Source organism: Nilaparvata lugens, chromosome 9, assembly GCF_014356525.2.
Source record: "Nilaparvata lugens isolate BPH chromosome 9, ASM1435652v1, whole genome shotgun sequence".
In the NCBI taxonomy this organism is placed as follows: Eukaryota; Metazoa; Arthropoda; class Insecta; order Hemiptera; family Delphacidae; genus Nilaparvata; species Nilaparvata lugens.
Genome location: NC_052512.1, coordinates 40,279,005 through 40,294,939, shown reverse-complemented (window position 1 = coordinate 40,294,939; position 15,935 = coordinate 40,279,005). Strand labels below are relative to the sequence as shown.

At 33.5% G+C, this 15,935-nt stretch overlaps 1 protein-coding gene across 4 annotated transcripts in view; it reads right to left on the bottom strand.

Annotated features, from left to right (window-relative positions):
* Positions 1-992: 992 nt before the first annotated feature.
* LOC111059185 overlaps positions 993-15,935 on the bottom strand; it is a 267,640-nt gene continuing 252,697 nt past the window's right edge. For 3 of the 4 annotated variants that reach the window (XM_039435862.1, XM_039435860.1, XM_039435859.1), the window contains one exon: positions 1,165-1,271. In XM_039435862.1, the coding sequence (XP_039291796.1) occupies positions 1,180-1,271 (92 nt within the window). In that variant the 3' untranslated portion in view covers positions 1,165-1,179. Of the gene's footprint in view, positions 1,272-15,935 lie in introns of all 4 variants that reach the window. The other variant, XM_039435861.1, reaches the window with a different exon arrangement.

Here is a 15,935-nt window from a genome sequence, read left to right as displayed (position 1 = left end):
TATTGACAAAGCATAAATTCTCTACATACAGTATATGTGATGTAAAGAATGTAATTGCTAATAAAGAATTTGAATTTGATACCGACACTTGGACTCAATTTCGAAATAATAATAGTCATGTCAATATATTGAATAGACTAAGTAAAATAGCAACAATACTCGAAAAACCTTATTATGAAAAAGTTATTCAATCATGTAAATCAATTAATTTATTGTATCATTAAATACTATGTACTCAACTCTTTGTATATAGGGCATGGCCCTGATTACAAAAAAATCACAAACATATTTTTTTTAGTAAATTTGATAGAAATTGATTGGACACATCATTCTAGTGAATTTAATACAAATTGATTGACACATCATTCTCCAATTTTGAACAAATTAAATATTGAGTGGGATATGGTAGTTTTAGTGATATGTGACCTTTAAGAGAGTTATGTAACTTCATATTATTGATTGGAATAATTTGAAATCGCTCACAAATAACAGGCAATGCAAGTGTATTTTTTTGCATTTTGAGGCGACTTTATCAGCATTCCGTGGTGTGTAATCTTTACAAACAATTTGTAAGAGTAATAAACTTCCCCGTGGTTAAGAATCCATCTAAACCTGTAGGTCCATTATCTATTATTATCATAACCCATAATGGCTCCCCCTCAATTTATATTGCTGTTCCCTCAGTTTGTTTTCACTACATACTCTGTGGTGTATTGACCGTTGGAATTCAAACTGTACATGGGAAAACATCACCACTACAACTAATCAGTTGAGAAAGGTGGTGCTCAGATACCGAAAATTTATATAAGTATATTTTTCATTCAGCCAAAATCTTATTCATTGCATACTAATATCATAAACTTGATTAATAGAGTAAATTGATAATAATACCGTATACCTATGTGAATGTATTCTACTTTGTTTAATTCTTCGCATTGATTGTATTTATGGCAAATAAACAATTTGAATTTGGAATGCTTTGTAGACTTAATCTATATTGAAAAAAGAAATGAATGTTTTAGAATTACAAATTATTTTTAGATTCCAGTTCAATGGATTATGTCACTATATATAGTGGCACAACTCTTGACCGAGTAATTCTATTGTTGAGAATAATTGATTAATAAATTATGGATAATATGAATGACTGTGTTAAGATTGAATAGTATACCGAATGACTTACCCTGCATTCTGGATCAGAAATTGTACGAAGCCTTCTCTATCCAAAGCTTTGCCTCCTTGTACTTCTTTCAATAATTTTTGCACAAATGCTATAAAAGATAATGCATATGAGTGAACTTGTTATGGAAGTAATACAGTTTGGAGATACTACTAAACAGCTCGGCCGGGGCTTTGGCCACTGCACCACAAGCACTTGCATTTGCAAGTTGACTTGCATGTCACTGCATTTAAGCAAAATTTGTATTTGTTCATTCGTTTACACTATGACTTTCATGGTCTAGTTCTTGGGTACTTACGATTGGCTGATTTAAGGTGGAAGTTGCTGATCCTATTCCCACTTTAGAAAATTATTCCTCCAAGATCCTCTTGTATGACTTGCTCATTCATGGATCTGTCTCATTTGGCTGCCTGAACATGAGTAAGATTCACAGCTTTTTGATAATGAGAGCTGTGAGCATTGGTCTCTGAATTGAATGATATGGTTGATGTCAACGCAAACTAATGACAAATAATTAGTTATCCCACAAAGTTATCTTTTTGTGGGGTAGGCTACCTATGTAAGAAATTGAGAAAAAACTAAACCTTCCCCCTGGCCAAGACCTATTCATCGTTAAAATTTTATTATCCACATGTCAAGATGGGTGTTATCAACAAATTGTCATAATTGTAGCATAGTAATGCATTTGCCTGTGCCTGACATCGGGCTCAGAGTGAATGATTTGTGGATCACGGACATGGCATGATTGCTCACCTCATGGATGTGTGGTGTAGTTGTGTCAGAAATTGCTTGTCAAACCTCCTGGGAATCGAAACCCAGGTTGGAATGGTCGAGCAATTCCTAGATGGGGAATGATAATAATGATAATGATTATAATATTGATAATATTTTTTTTCCTTTCCTTTTTCCTTCGTCCTGGTACCCCCAGAAGAAGGGAGTTTATTATAGAAAATATAACAAACAAGAATGAAAAATACACCTATAAAAAGAAATCCTACAAACAACAAATGAAGAATAATAAAAAAAGCAAGAATGACAAAATATAAGAAGATTCCCTTCCAGTGGAAAATTTCAAATATTATAAACCAGACGAAATGTAAATTCTCCAAAACCTTCTAAAGAAGGTTTGACTGGAGGAGTCAAGTTTTACATTATATTAAAAAAACATAGAAATAGTACATTGATATAATCAATCAGTGATCCCAAAATAAATAATTTTCAATTAAAATCATATTAAAAGAAAAATAGTTGTCAATCTTGAGTAGGAAAAAATTAATTGATATATTGATAATAATTCATTCAATTGTATTGCGTAGCAATATATAGCAATAAAATAATAAAACAATGGGATTTTAGTTGTTGCTTATCACAAACAATTATACACAAGAAAAAAATATATAAAAAAGAAAGAATTTATGAAGATCATTCAAATTCACTCAAATTATTTAACAGAAAGTGTTTCATCTTATTTTTAACAATTGAAATTCTATCCAGACCAATTAAATCATCTGGCAACTCTTTGAAAATTGTTGGTACAAGATAACTAAGTTCACATTTACCATGATAATTATTGTATTCGGGCACAATAAACCTCTTATATGCAGCACCTTGTCTTTGCTCATGCAAAATTCTACTTGACATTTTATAGTTATTAGAAAAATAATTATTTAATACCTAATATATAGTTATATAGTTACATAATAGTTTAGTTACATAACATATAGTTTATATAGTTACATAATTGGGATAAAAGCTGACCAGTTGATTTGTCGCATTGGAATCCAAATTGAGCTGAAGGGATTAAATTGTGATTTTGTAAATGCATAACTAATTCATTACAAATATACTTTTCAACTATCTTATCAGGTGAAGAAAGTATTGAAATAGGCCAATAGTTAGAAATTTCTGATCTGGATCCATTTTTGAAAATCGGTCTTATTATGGAAGTTTTCAATTTATTTGGAACTTTATCTTCCTAATAATAATAATAATATAATAATAATAATAATAATAATAATAATAATAATAATAATAATTCAATTTCAATTTATTCATTTCTTCAAATTACATTACAATCATAATACACTCAGTGCTTTTAGTTACTCCTCTAGCTTATAGCTAATTGAGGAGTGTCAAAATCATTTACATAATAATAATATATTCACATTCAATCATTACTGTATTTATTCTACAATGAGGAAATTCTTGAGAGTTTGACATACAGTAAGTTCCGATTTTCACCACTTGAGTCGCTCTTTAATTCTTTGACTGTTCATACACAAGTAACGAAATTCAGATGGCCGTAGCCGTCAGACTAGAGACTACACAATCGAACACAACACAGAAGCACAATCAAATAACCTTCAAAATTTATAAACATCAGTAATAATTCATTACAATATTTTTTATAATCTTAAACCTATCAGCATATTACTTTTACATACAATACTTTCTTTCTATTTTCCATATTAAAATCAATCTAGCCTATTGGAATTTTTATTTTTATGTTTCCTTTTCTTCTCTGTTCACTAACTTTAGTATGCTACTAACTTTACATATTTATAACATGACTACTTACTAACCTGACTAAATTTTAACACACTAACACATAATAAAATCACTTGGAAAAAGATGTTTTATCCTATTCAGCTATTCTTATAAAGAAATCTTTCAATTTTGTTCTCAATTCGCTTTTTCCTTGCAAATTCCTCAACTCAGGTGGCAGACAATTCAGCAGGTAAGGAATTCTAAATTTTGATAATCTCTTACCATAGTTATTATTATATCTTTGCGGTCTAAATGCCCTATTTCTTAAACCATAACCTATCTCATTAACTTCCCTGAATTCATTTTTAAAATAATTTCTGGACAGGTCAGTATATTTAGCAAGAGCTTCCATTGACATGATACCCAACAAGTGAATCTCAATTCCATTGAACAAAGTTTGCGTTATTCTCCTAACTACATCATAGACAGGCTGCTTCAAATAACTTGGTGCCAAACTATGCAATGTTATTCCATAAAATATTACACCTTGTATCATGGAAAAATAGACTATTCTTTAAGTACTAATTGGAAAGCACCTGCTAATTCTAGAGCACTTATACAGAGCAGCCTTCATAATTTTCAAAATTCTATCATTATGTGAACCAAATCGCATGTCTGCATCAAAAAACACTCCCAAATGTTTAATACTTTCATTGAACTCTAATTGTTGACATGTACAATCATTTCTCAACCTATCTCTAAGACAATTTACCTTATGGCATATTAACCTATGGTTGTGTATATTGATATTGATTCTATGATTTCTAAATATAATAACTTTAGTTTTTTTTGAATTTATCTTGATAGCATTATTGAAAAAATACTTATTCGCTAAGTTCAAGTCTTCCTGCATGTATCTCATACCTATATTCAGATCAGTGTGTATCATATATAGAATATTATCATCTGCATACTGCAGTAATTTGCTTCTGAATTTGAGACTTGCTAAATCGTTCACATACAAATTGAATAAAACAGGAGATAAAATGCTGCCCTGAATCAATCCACATACCGGTATTTGATTATAATCTGTACTAACATAGGTATTCACCTATGTTTACATGAATTTTTCTTTCTACAAAGTAATTTTCAAACACCTTCAGCAAATTCCCACCAATGCCTATTTTTTTTATTTTTTGCAGCATTATTCCATAATTCACTAGATCATACGCTTTTGTTAAGTCTGTTGCTACTGTTATGACAAATTTATTATCATCTAAGGCCTCAAAGATATCGTCTGTCATTTTCTCTAACAAATCTATTGTTGATTTTTTTGAAACAAAACCGTATTGTGCCTCATTTATTATATTATGTCTAGTCAAGTATTGATCCAATTGCATACTAATAAAGTGTTCCAGGATTTTCATGACTACTGAAATCGATCCTATTGGCCTATAAGAATCCACACTTTTCTTTACCCAGTTTTTGTAGATGGGTCTGAGATACGTTACTTTTAAGCTTTGAGGTATCTTCCCTGTTTCAATTATTCGATTAAATAGATGCATAAGTACCAGCTTTAGATAGAGAATATTATTTACTATATCTAGTGATCTGATCTTATCAGGACCAGCAGATGATCTATTGTTAAGTTTACCAATAATACTATAGAGGTGTTGTTCTTTCATTTTTTGAAAATACATACTCATCTTATTACCTATTGTGTAGTTCCCTTCTGTTAAGTTCAAGGTCAAATCAAAATGTTGTCCATTCATCTCTGTTGTAATTTCTTCTATTTTTTCTTTAAAGCTCCTTTTAAATCTCTCTGTTAAGTTCATTATTTGATTATTTTCATTTAAATTAAAATTAGCCTTAATTGATTGTTTTAGAGCTGGTCTTTTCTTCTTGTTAACAAATTGATTTATGATTTCCCAAGTTTTCTTTGTGTTATTAAAGTTATTGTTAAACATTCTAAAATAATAATTCATTTTTTCCTTTCTAATCAAGTCAGTCAACTTGTTTCTAATAATTTTAAATTGATTTCTCAGATCTATATTATATTTGTCTCTCTTAACCATTTTCCAAACCTCATTTTTTCTTTCTATCATTCGCTTTATACTATCATTGAACCAGGGATTATGTAAATTATTTGCTCTTAACTTAACCTTTATTATACTCCTATCATAAATGCTATGGAACCTCCTAACTAGCTCGTTATAAATCTCTGATGGTTCTCTTAAATCTAATATTGGCCACCAATTTTCAGCTCGAATCAATTCATTAACCTTCCTTGTTAATATAATAGCTTTATGTTCATCTTCTATAGAACATTGATCTTCATCTGTGTGGTTTTTCAGTAATTTAACTCCTGTCCAATAGTGATCTGCAACCTTGCTTTCAATTAAAAAGGAAATATAGGAGCTACTTTCGTCTACCTTTAAATTAACGTGATCCAAACAAGTTGATACCAATGTATTATTATAGATTTCTTCTCTTGTTGGTTTTTGGATACTGTTATATAGGCCATGAGAGTATAACACATTTATATAATTGTTTGCCCCGTACATGTTTGTTAGGTAACATATGTTGATATCTCCCACTATGACAATGTTTTTTTCATTTTTTATTATTTCAGATGATAAAAAACTGTCTAGTTCCTCATTGAAAAGATTCACATTTAGATTAGGAGGTCTGTATATTGCTATTAGTATTACAGTCTTACTTCTACCACAGAGTTTCATAGCAACCAGTTCAGCCGATTCAAATTCTATATTATATTGTTCTACTTCATACCATTGTTTATAGAAAATTCCTATTCCACCACCCCCTCTTCCACCCGACCTACATTTCATTAAATTCACAAATCCTGGAATTCCATACAAATTGATTTCTTCATTTTTAATATTAATTTCGCTAAGAACTAAAACATCTATCTCATTAATTATATCATTACTTTCTGCTCTCAAAAAATCCCAATTCTTCCTCAATGATCTAATGTTAATGCTAACAATATTCACTTCATTAATTGATTCTCTTTTTTTTAAAAACTCTCTAGATTGACTTAAATTTTGAAACACTCTGAAATCCTCATCATTATTTAAATCATCGTTATTTAATTGAATAATCTTATCTACCGAATCTACTTACAATATTATATTTTTCTATTTTACCAATTTCTACTGTTTTTAAATTGAAATAAGAACAATATACTATTTATTAATGATAATATGCAATTAATATTTATGTAGGCTGTAAAAAAAACAATAATAACAGTATCCTAACAATCACAGAACGATAATAATACTAAGAATAATGTATAGAAATTTCTTTGTTTCTAGATATTAGTGAAAATAATCTTATTAGATTACTTGATGATAATTTGACTGTAAAAAATAGATAATTTATTTGGCCAATGATCATTAAGTGTTATTTAAATCATTTTATCTAAATCTTCTAGCTTTATAATCCTAATAATAATAATAATAATAATAATAATAATAATATAATAATAATAATAATAATAATTTCAATTTCAATTTCAATTTATTTCATTTAAAGTTACATAGTATCATATACATACAGTGTTTTTTTGCTCCTCTAGCTTAGAGCTAATTGAGGAGTATTCAAATTTCATACTACATCATAATAGTTACCGTATACATTCTATAAATACTACAAATGAAAATTTTTGTAAAGTGTTCAATAAACTAAATTGAAAGTCTATTATAGTTTCTATCTGGGATTTGATATTAAAGTTCTAATTTCTACCACTTGAATCACAACATTAGTCACTCTATATTCTACTAAATCGGTGATCAACCTTGCAGACATTATTGTCTCTTGCATTTAGGTGGCTTTGAACAGCTGACTAGCTGAACCAACATGCACATCAACAATATTACAATACACACACAGTCATAGAATACAAAAACATAACCTATCCTCCAAAAAAACATTTATTATACTACAAACTGTAATATACACTCTCTTAATCATTTTCAACTGCTTCTAAAGCACTTTTTTGTTTACAATATTAAAATTATTCTTATTTATTTATTCATCCATAGTTTTTTCTTTTCCATTTCCCATTGTACAGTGCAGTTTATTATTGTCTACTATGTGCAAACTAACCTATCTACTAACTAACCTATTAGAATATTAACAATAATCTTCCATACTTTTCATTCAAACAATTCCTATAAAATAATTCTTAAGTTTAGTTTTTATTTCATTTCTTTGTAAATTTTTTAATTCTGGTGGCAAATCGTTCAACAGGTAAAGGATTCTGTATTTTAATAGGTTCTTACCATAATTATTATTATAATGCTGTGCTCTAAATAGCCTATTTCTCAAACCATAACTTATTTCGTTTATTTCCCTTAATTCATCTTCAAAATAATGTCTGGACAAATCAGTGTATTTTGTGAGAGATTCTGGTGTCATAATACCCAATATTCCAAGCTCGACCCCATTAAATAATGTATTTGCTACTCTTCTAACTACATCATACAACGGCTGTCTCAAATACACTGGTGCTAAACTATGAATTGTAATACCATAGAATATTATACTTTGAATCATAGAGAAATAGATAATTCTTTTAATATTTATTGGAAAACAGTGGCTAATTCTAGAGCATTTGTATAAAGCAGCTTTCATAATTCGCAGCATCCTATTATTGTGTGAATTGAATTTCATGTCTGCATCAAAAACAACTCCTAGATGCTTAATATTCTCACTGAATTCCAAATGCTGACACCTGCATGTGTTTCTCAAATTATTATATCTTAGACATTCTGCTTTATGGCAAATTAATTTATAATTGTACAAACCTACGTTAATTCTAGGATTTCTAAATATAATTACCTTTGTTTTCTGTGAATTTATCTTGATACCGTTGTTGAAAAAATATTTATTAGCCAAATTGAGATCCTCTTGCATGTATCTTATGCCCATTATTAGATCAGTGTGTGTCATATATAGCAGGTTGTCATCTGCATACTGCAGCACCTTACTTTTGAAACTGAGACTAGCTAGATCGTTTACATACAGATTAAATAGAACAGGAGACAAAATGCTGCCCTGAATAAGTCCACAGGATTGATTATAATCGGTACTAATATATTCACCTATACTAACATGTATTTTTCTATTTTCAAAATAGTTTTCAAACAAGTTGAATAGCTTCCCACGAATACCTATTCTATTGATTTTTTGTAGCATAATTTTATAATTAACCAAATCATATGCTTTTGTCAAATCTGTTGCAACAGTTATGACAAATTTATTGTCATTTAAAGCTTCAAATATATTTTCTGTTAGTTTTTCTAATAAATCTATTGTTGATTTTTTTGGAATAAACCCATATTGAGCATCATTTATTATGTTCTGATTGATCAGGTATTGATTCAATTGCATACAGATGAAATGTTCTAGAATTTTCATAATTACTGAGATTGATCCTATTGGCCTATAAGAACCTACATTTTTCTTTGTTCCATTCTTGAAAATTGGTCTGAGATGTGTTATTTTTAGACGCTGAGGTATTTTTCCTGTTTCAATTATCCTATTAATCAAATGCATCAGGATCAGCTTTAGATAGAAAATGTTATTTATTATATCTTTTGGCCTAATTTTGTCAGGTCCTGCAGATGATCTATTGTTTAGTTTGTTAATGATACTATAAAGTTGATGTTCTTTCATTTTTTTAAAATTCATACTCATCCTATCCCCTATTGTATAGTTACCTTCTTTTAAATGTGGTATTATATCAAAGTGTTGCCCGTTCATTTCTGTTGTAATTTCTTCTATTTTTTCTTTAAAGCTGTTTTTAAATTTCTCTGTTAGGTTCATAATTTGATGATCTTCATTGATATTGAAATTTAACTTAATTGATTCCTTTAGAGACGGCCTATTCTTCTTATTTATAAAATGATTGATGATTTCCCAAATTTTCTTAGTATTGTTGGAGTTATCATTGAAAGCCCTATAATAGTATTTCCTTTTCTCATTACGAATCATGTCTGTTAACTTATTTCGTATGTTTCTAAACTGATTTCTCAAATCCACATTATGTTTATCTCTTTTAACCATTTGCCATAAATAGTTCTTTCTCTCTATCATCAGCTTAATTCTATCATTGAACCAGGAATTATGTAGTTGCTTAGTTTTTTGTTTAACCTTTATGACACTTTTAGCATATATATTTTCGAACCTCATGACTATATCATTATAAATATCTGATTGTTCTCTTAAGTCTAGAATCGGCCACCAATTTTCAGTTTGAATCAATTCATTTACTCTCCCCGTTAAAATGACACTTTTATATTCATTTTCCATAGTCTGGTGTGTACCATCTGTACATGTTTCTAACAATTTGATCCCTGTCCAGTAATGGTCTGCAATTTTGCTTTCAATCAAAAATGAAATATAAGAGTTGTTAGGATCTAACTTTACATTAACATGATCTAGGCATGATGATACAACTGTGTTACCATATGTTTCCTCTCTAGTTGGCTTTTGTATAGTATTGTATAAACCATAAGAGTAGAGTACACTCATATAATTATTCGAACCATACATATCTGACAGGTAACATATATTTATATCTCCTACCATGATAATATTTTTTTCTTGACTCATTCTTTCTGATGTTAAAAGCCTCTCTAATAATATATAATATATAATATATAATATATAATATTAATAATAATAATAATAATAATAATAATAATAATAATAATAATAATAATAACGGAGGCATGGAGGAAGGTGGACCAAGTGGCACCCCTCTTGTGCAAGGTACCACAAGGCCCCAGACATACAATTTGAGACATGGTAATGGAATAGTTGAACCTGTACCTGTTGTAATGAATCTGATCAGGGCTTGGAGGAGGTGGTGCCTCCCCCCGCCCAGGTCAGGGTACCGCAGCCAGTGAATAGGCCGAGAAGGATGAAGTGGAGCAGATATATGAATGTATTTGCCATCCGGGCCTACTATCTGGCTACAAAAGCTGAAACTGATCATACTCAATATAGGGAAAGGCTGTTGCAGTGTTGGCATGAGCTTCTACCGGAGTCTGAACTCTCAGCTAAGAGAATATCTGATCAAGTTAAGAGTGATAATGCGCAGGAAATTTCTCTCAGATGCTGACCTAGCGAACATAAAACAAGAGGTCTTGCAACAATTGAATGGTGAGGAAAATCATGAAAATTTACTTGATGAGGCATTAGTTCTTGAGGATGCAGTACAAGAGAATGCTGATGTGGATACTAACATTGCAGTGAATGCTGAGGAGGTAGTAGCCCCTGTGACTGAGGCACTCGAAATTGATGAAGGTAGAGTTGAGGAGGAATTGCTGAGTAATGTTCATAAGTTAGCAGGAATTGCAATGGAATGTCGAAATCAGCTAAAAAAGATTCCATATAACAGAAAGGCATTCAGTGTTGTTAAGACTGTAGATAGGATACTTGCAAGACATGTTAATGAGATAACTGACATTAGCCAGGTGACACATTGGATCTATTGTGGGGCATTGACTGTGCTACAGGAGCTGAGAATTAAACTGGTACCAAGGGTTAAGAAAAGTAGCTATTCTAAACAACAGTTCAAGTCAAAGTGGAAAATAAGACTTGAAAAGAAGTTACGTGACTTGAGAAAATGTATTTGGATAGTCACAAGCTATTTGAAAAACCCTGGTAGAGCTTCAAACAAACAGAAGACTCAAATAGATGGAATCATTGTGCAGTATGTTGGATTTATTCAGAAAAGCAAGTTGCATGAAACACTGAAGTTGCATATGGACCTGTGGAAGCAGAAGCTGGCAGTGTTAGCAAACCGATGTCGAAGGTACACACAAGCTGAGGATAGAAGGCACCAAGCAGCCTCATTCGCAAATAATGAGAGTAAATTCTACAAGAGACTGAATGGAGGTGTTGGAAAAGTAAAGCATCCAAGTGCAGAGGCATTGGAAGACTTCTGGAAGTCTGTTTGGGAAAGGCCAGCTGTGCATGAGGAAGATGCGTACTGGATGAGGCAGGTGGAGAATGAAGCGAGGGAGATACCTGTCATGGCAGAATGTATAATCAGGCCAGAAGATGTTGCTTTGGCAGCAAAGAAAGCACACAACTGGAAGGCACCTGGACCTGATGGAATTCAAAACTATTGGCTCAAAAATTTTTCAAGCCTCCATCCTGTTGTTGCAAAGTGCTTTGATGACCTTCTAAATTCCGAGTCAGAGATTCCAGCAGGATTGGCATCAGGCTTGACCTATATGGTACCTAAGAAAGATGGTGAACTCGGTTCCAAAGATTACAGGCCCATCACCTGCTTGAATAGTGTATACAAGTTTTTGACCTCCATTATCACCACAAAAATTGAGAAGCATATTACAGAGAACTGTATAATTGCCCCAGAACAACTTGGGTGCAAGAAGGGAGCAAAAGGATGTAAGGAGTTGCTAGTTGTTGACTCCTTCATTGCTGGTCAGGCGAGTGCTAAGCAGAGGAATCTATCCATTGCCTGGATAGATTATGCAAAAGCCTTTGACTCTGTCCCACACAGTTGGCTGGTGCATGCTCTCCAACTTTATAAAGTCAGTTCAGTTATTGTCAACTTTTTGAAGCTAGCCATGACTGAGTGGAGTGTCAGGCTGTGTATTGGGGATGGAGTGGATCAATTTCAAACAGGTGCAATCAAGGTTGTCAGAGGAATTTACCAGGGTGACAGTCTGAGCCCTCTCTGGTTCTACCTGGCCTTAAATCCTCTTTGTTTGTTGCTCAGAAATTCCTCATATGGATATAAGCTCAATGTTTCAAGAGAGCTTACAGTATCACACAGTTTCTATAAGGATGACCTGAAACTTTATGCCAAGTCACCAGAGCAGCTTGAGAATTTGCTTCAGCTAGTCACTACTTTCAGCCAGAGTATCAACATGAAATTAGGATTGGAGAAGTGTGCAGTACTGCATGTGAAGAAAGGTAAAGTAGTGAATACAGCAGAAAGGATGTTGACACTGGAAAATGAAATAGGGCAGTTGCAAATAGGACAGACATATAAATACTTGGGACTCCACCAGCATTTGAAAATCTCTGGTGTTGAAGTGTTCAGCCGCTTGGAAATTGAATTCAAGAGAAGACTAAGTAAATTCATGAAATCTAAATTGCCTCCAAAGCATCTGATTGAGGCAATAAATTCTTGGGTTATTCCATCTCTGACCTACAGTTTTGGTATTCTGAAGTGGTCTGACACTCATCTGGAACGAATGGACAGGCTTGTGAGGACTCAAATGACGAAAAACAGGGTGCATCACCCAAGATCATCGATGAGTCATCTATATATGCCAAGGAAGCTGGGTGGCAGGGGCTTGTCCAGGGTTTCAGATCTGTGTGCAAAACAAGAGAAAAGACCAAGAGAGTATTTCATTTCTGCTAACACAAATCCCCTCAGGGAAGTGTGCCGACTGGATGAAAATTATACTGCACTTAACCTGAGGAATCCTAATGGTCGAGAGCCCCTGACAGTGCATGATTACAAGGCAGAATGGCAACAGAGGGAACTGCATGGGCGCTACTGTAAGCATCTGAACTCTGATCATAATAATCATGACCTTTCAAGCAGGTGGCTGACAGATAGAAGTCTTTTCCCAGAAACAGAAGGCTTTATAATTGCTATGCAGGATCAGGTTGTCGCTACCAATGCCTATAGAAGACATATCATCAGAGATCTGAGCATAAGTGATAAATGCAGGCTTTGTAACGCTGCAGTAGAAAGTATTCAGCACATAGTTTCAGGCTGCTCAATATTGGCAACAAAAGAGTATTTGAGGCAACATAATAATGTTGCAAAAATAGTGCACCTGAAATTGCAGCAGGAATTTGACTTCTTCAAAGAAATGCCCCCATACTATTCTCACTCTCCTCCTGCATTTATTGAGAGAAACCAGATTAAGATCTATTGGGATGTTCAAATGATCACTGACAGGCAAGTCATTCATAACAAGCCTGATATCCTAATGTTGAACATGAATCAAAAAGAAGCCTTGATAATAATTGATGTAGCCATACCAGCAGATGAAAATTGTCAAAGAACAAGAGGTGAGAAATTGAGGAAGTATCAAGAGCTAGCATTTGAGCTCAAATATATGTATGGGCTCAATAATGTTAGAATAATCCCAATCGTAATATCTGTGAATGGTCTGGTTCTTAATTCAACAGTGGAGAGCTGTAAGGCTATTGATGTCTCAGAAACTCTGGTAGGGAAAATGCAGAAGTCTGTTCTGCTTGATACAGCTCGCATAGTACGCCAAACGCTCCAACATATTTGGTAAAATACTCTATCAATAATAGAAAATAATGCCAAGAGGTTGCATAAATTTTGCCCCTCTTTGCATAAGCTATCTGAAACTGCGTGAAAAAGAGAATAATAATAATAATTATCATCAGTTTCTGGGAGTCTTAGAGTTTCTCATAGCTTCTATATGGATGATCTAAAGCTTTATATGACAGATCCCCAGAGCAACTGCAGGGTATGATTGAGCTAGTCTCTGCCTTCAGTAGATATAAACTGATACTTTGGACTGACTTTTTTGCTCCAAAACCCCCTCCCCCCTCTCACCCCTCGTCCATCCCGCCTCCCCTTCCCCCCGCCTGTAGGGTGGGGGGTGTTCTAAAAATAGATTTCCCCCTCCCCCTGCCCAGTGGTGGAGAGGGGGTTGAAAAGAGAGAGATATATCTCTCTCTCTCCCCTCCCCCTGCCCAGTGGAGGTGAGGGGGTTGAAAAGAGAGAGATATATCTCTCTCTCTCCCCCCCTCCCCCTGCCCAGTGGAGGTGAGGGGGTTGAAAAGAGAGATATATCTCTCTCTCTCCCCCTCCCCCTGCCCAGTGGAGGTGAGGGGGTTGAAAAGAGAGAGATATATCTCTCTCTCTCCCCCCCTCCCCCTGCCCAGTGGAGGTGAGGGGGTTGAAAAGAGAGAGATATATCTCTCTCTCTCCCCTCCCCCTGCCCAGTGGAGGTGAGGGGGTTGAAAAGAGAGAGATATATCTTTCTCTCTCTCCCCTTCCCCCTCCCCAGGTGAGGGAAAAAAAATTTCCCTTTTAGGAGGAAAAATTCCCTCAGGGAAAAAATAATTTCCCTTTTAGGAGGAAAAATTCCCTCTCTATACTGACAGATTAAAGTGAATCCATATTTCTACATCTAATGCTATACTGACAGATTGAAGTGAATGCTAGATGAGGGAAAAAAATCCCTTTGAGAGGGAAAAATTCCCTTGGTGACAGATTAAAGTGAATCCATATTTCTACATCTAATGCTATACTGACAGATTGAAGTGAATTGAGAAATTCTCTCTCTCCCCCAGTATAGATGAGGGGGATGAATAAAGTGAGGGAAAATTTCCCTTTGAGGGGGAAAAATTCCCTTGCTGACAAATTAAAGTGAATCCTTTTTGCTATACTGACAGATTAAAGTGAATCCTTTTCTCTAATGGTATACTAGTGAATCCTTCTCTCTACATCTAATGCTATACTAGTGAATCTCTACAATAATCTAAGTTCTATAATGGGTCATATTATGCTTGCTTTCCAACTGACAGTCAAGAGTTCAATCAAACTGTTTATGAATGTGTAAAAAATTGAGCTCTTTTGCTGTACAAACATGGCAGTCGTTATTTTTTAAGTGTTTTCTCCGATAATATGTAAGTATAATTGGAATGAGCTAGCATATCTAAAAATACTTACACATTCTCAGACCTATTTCACTCGGGTGACGTCTATAGTTACCATGAAACTGCCTTAAGGAGATACGATTTCGGCTCACATTTAATTCCCATGAACGAGAATTAAAACTTCTGATGTTATTCTCATTCAAAACCACTGAATATTCTTTCGGCAACTTGATAGTATGTTTAAAGTCGCCTTCACTATCGGTAATGTTAAGGTGAATTTCACCATTATCGCCAAATGTTACCTTCGTTACCACAAACCAATCATAGGCATAAAATTCAAAACCCCAATCAACTAGTGGATTTGCTTCTACAGAGAACTCGTTGAAACTTGTGCAGTCAAAATAGTTAGACATCATGTTGTCAGTTCGGGCGATAAAGTGACGCGTGCGCTTGCTCATGAGCGTGTCCCTCGTCTAGACAAATGACACGTGCGCTCTGCTCTCTGCAAGGTTCCCCTCTAAGTCCGATAACTCCTGCACCGAAAACCGTTACATTCCTTTACATGAAAAAATGTCTAGGTCGATTTATCATCTGTGACATGTGTTTA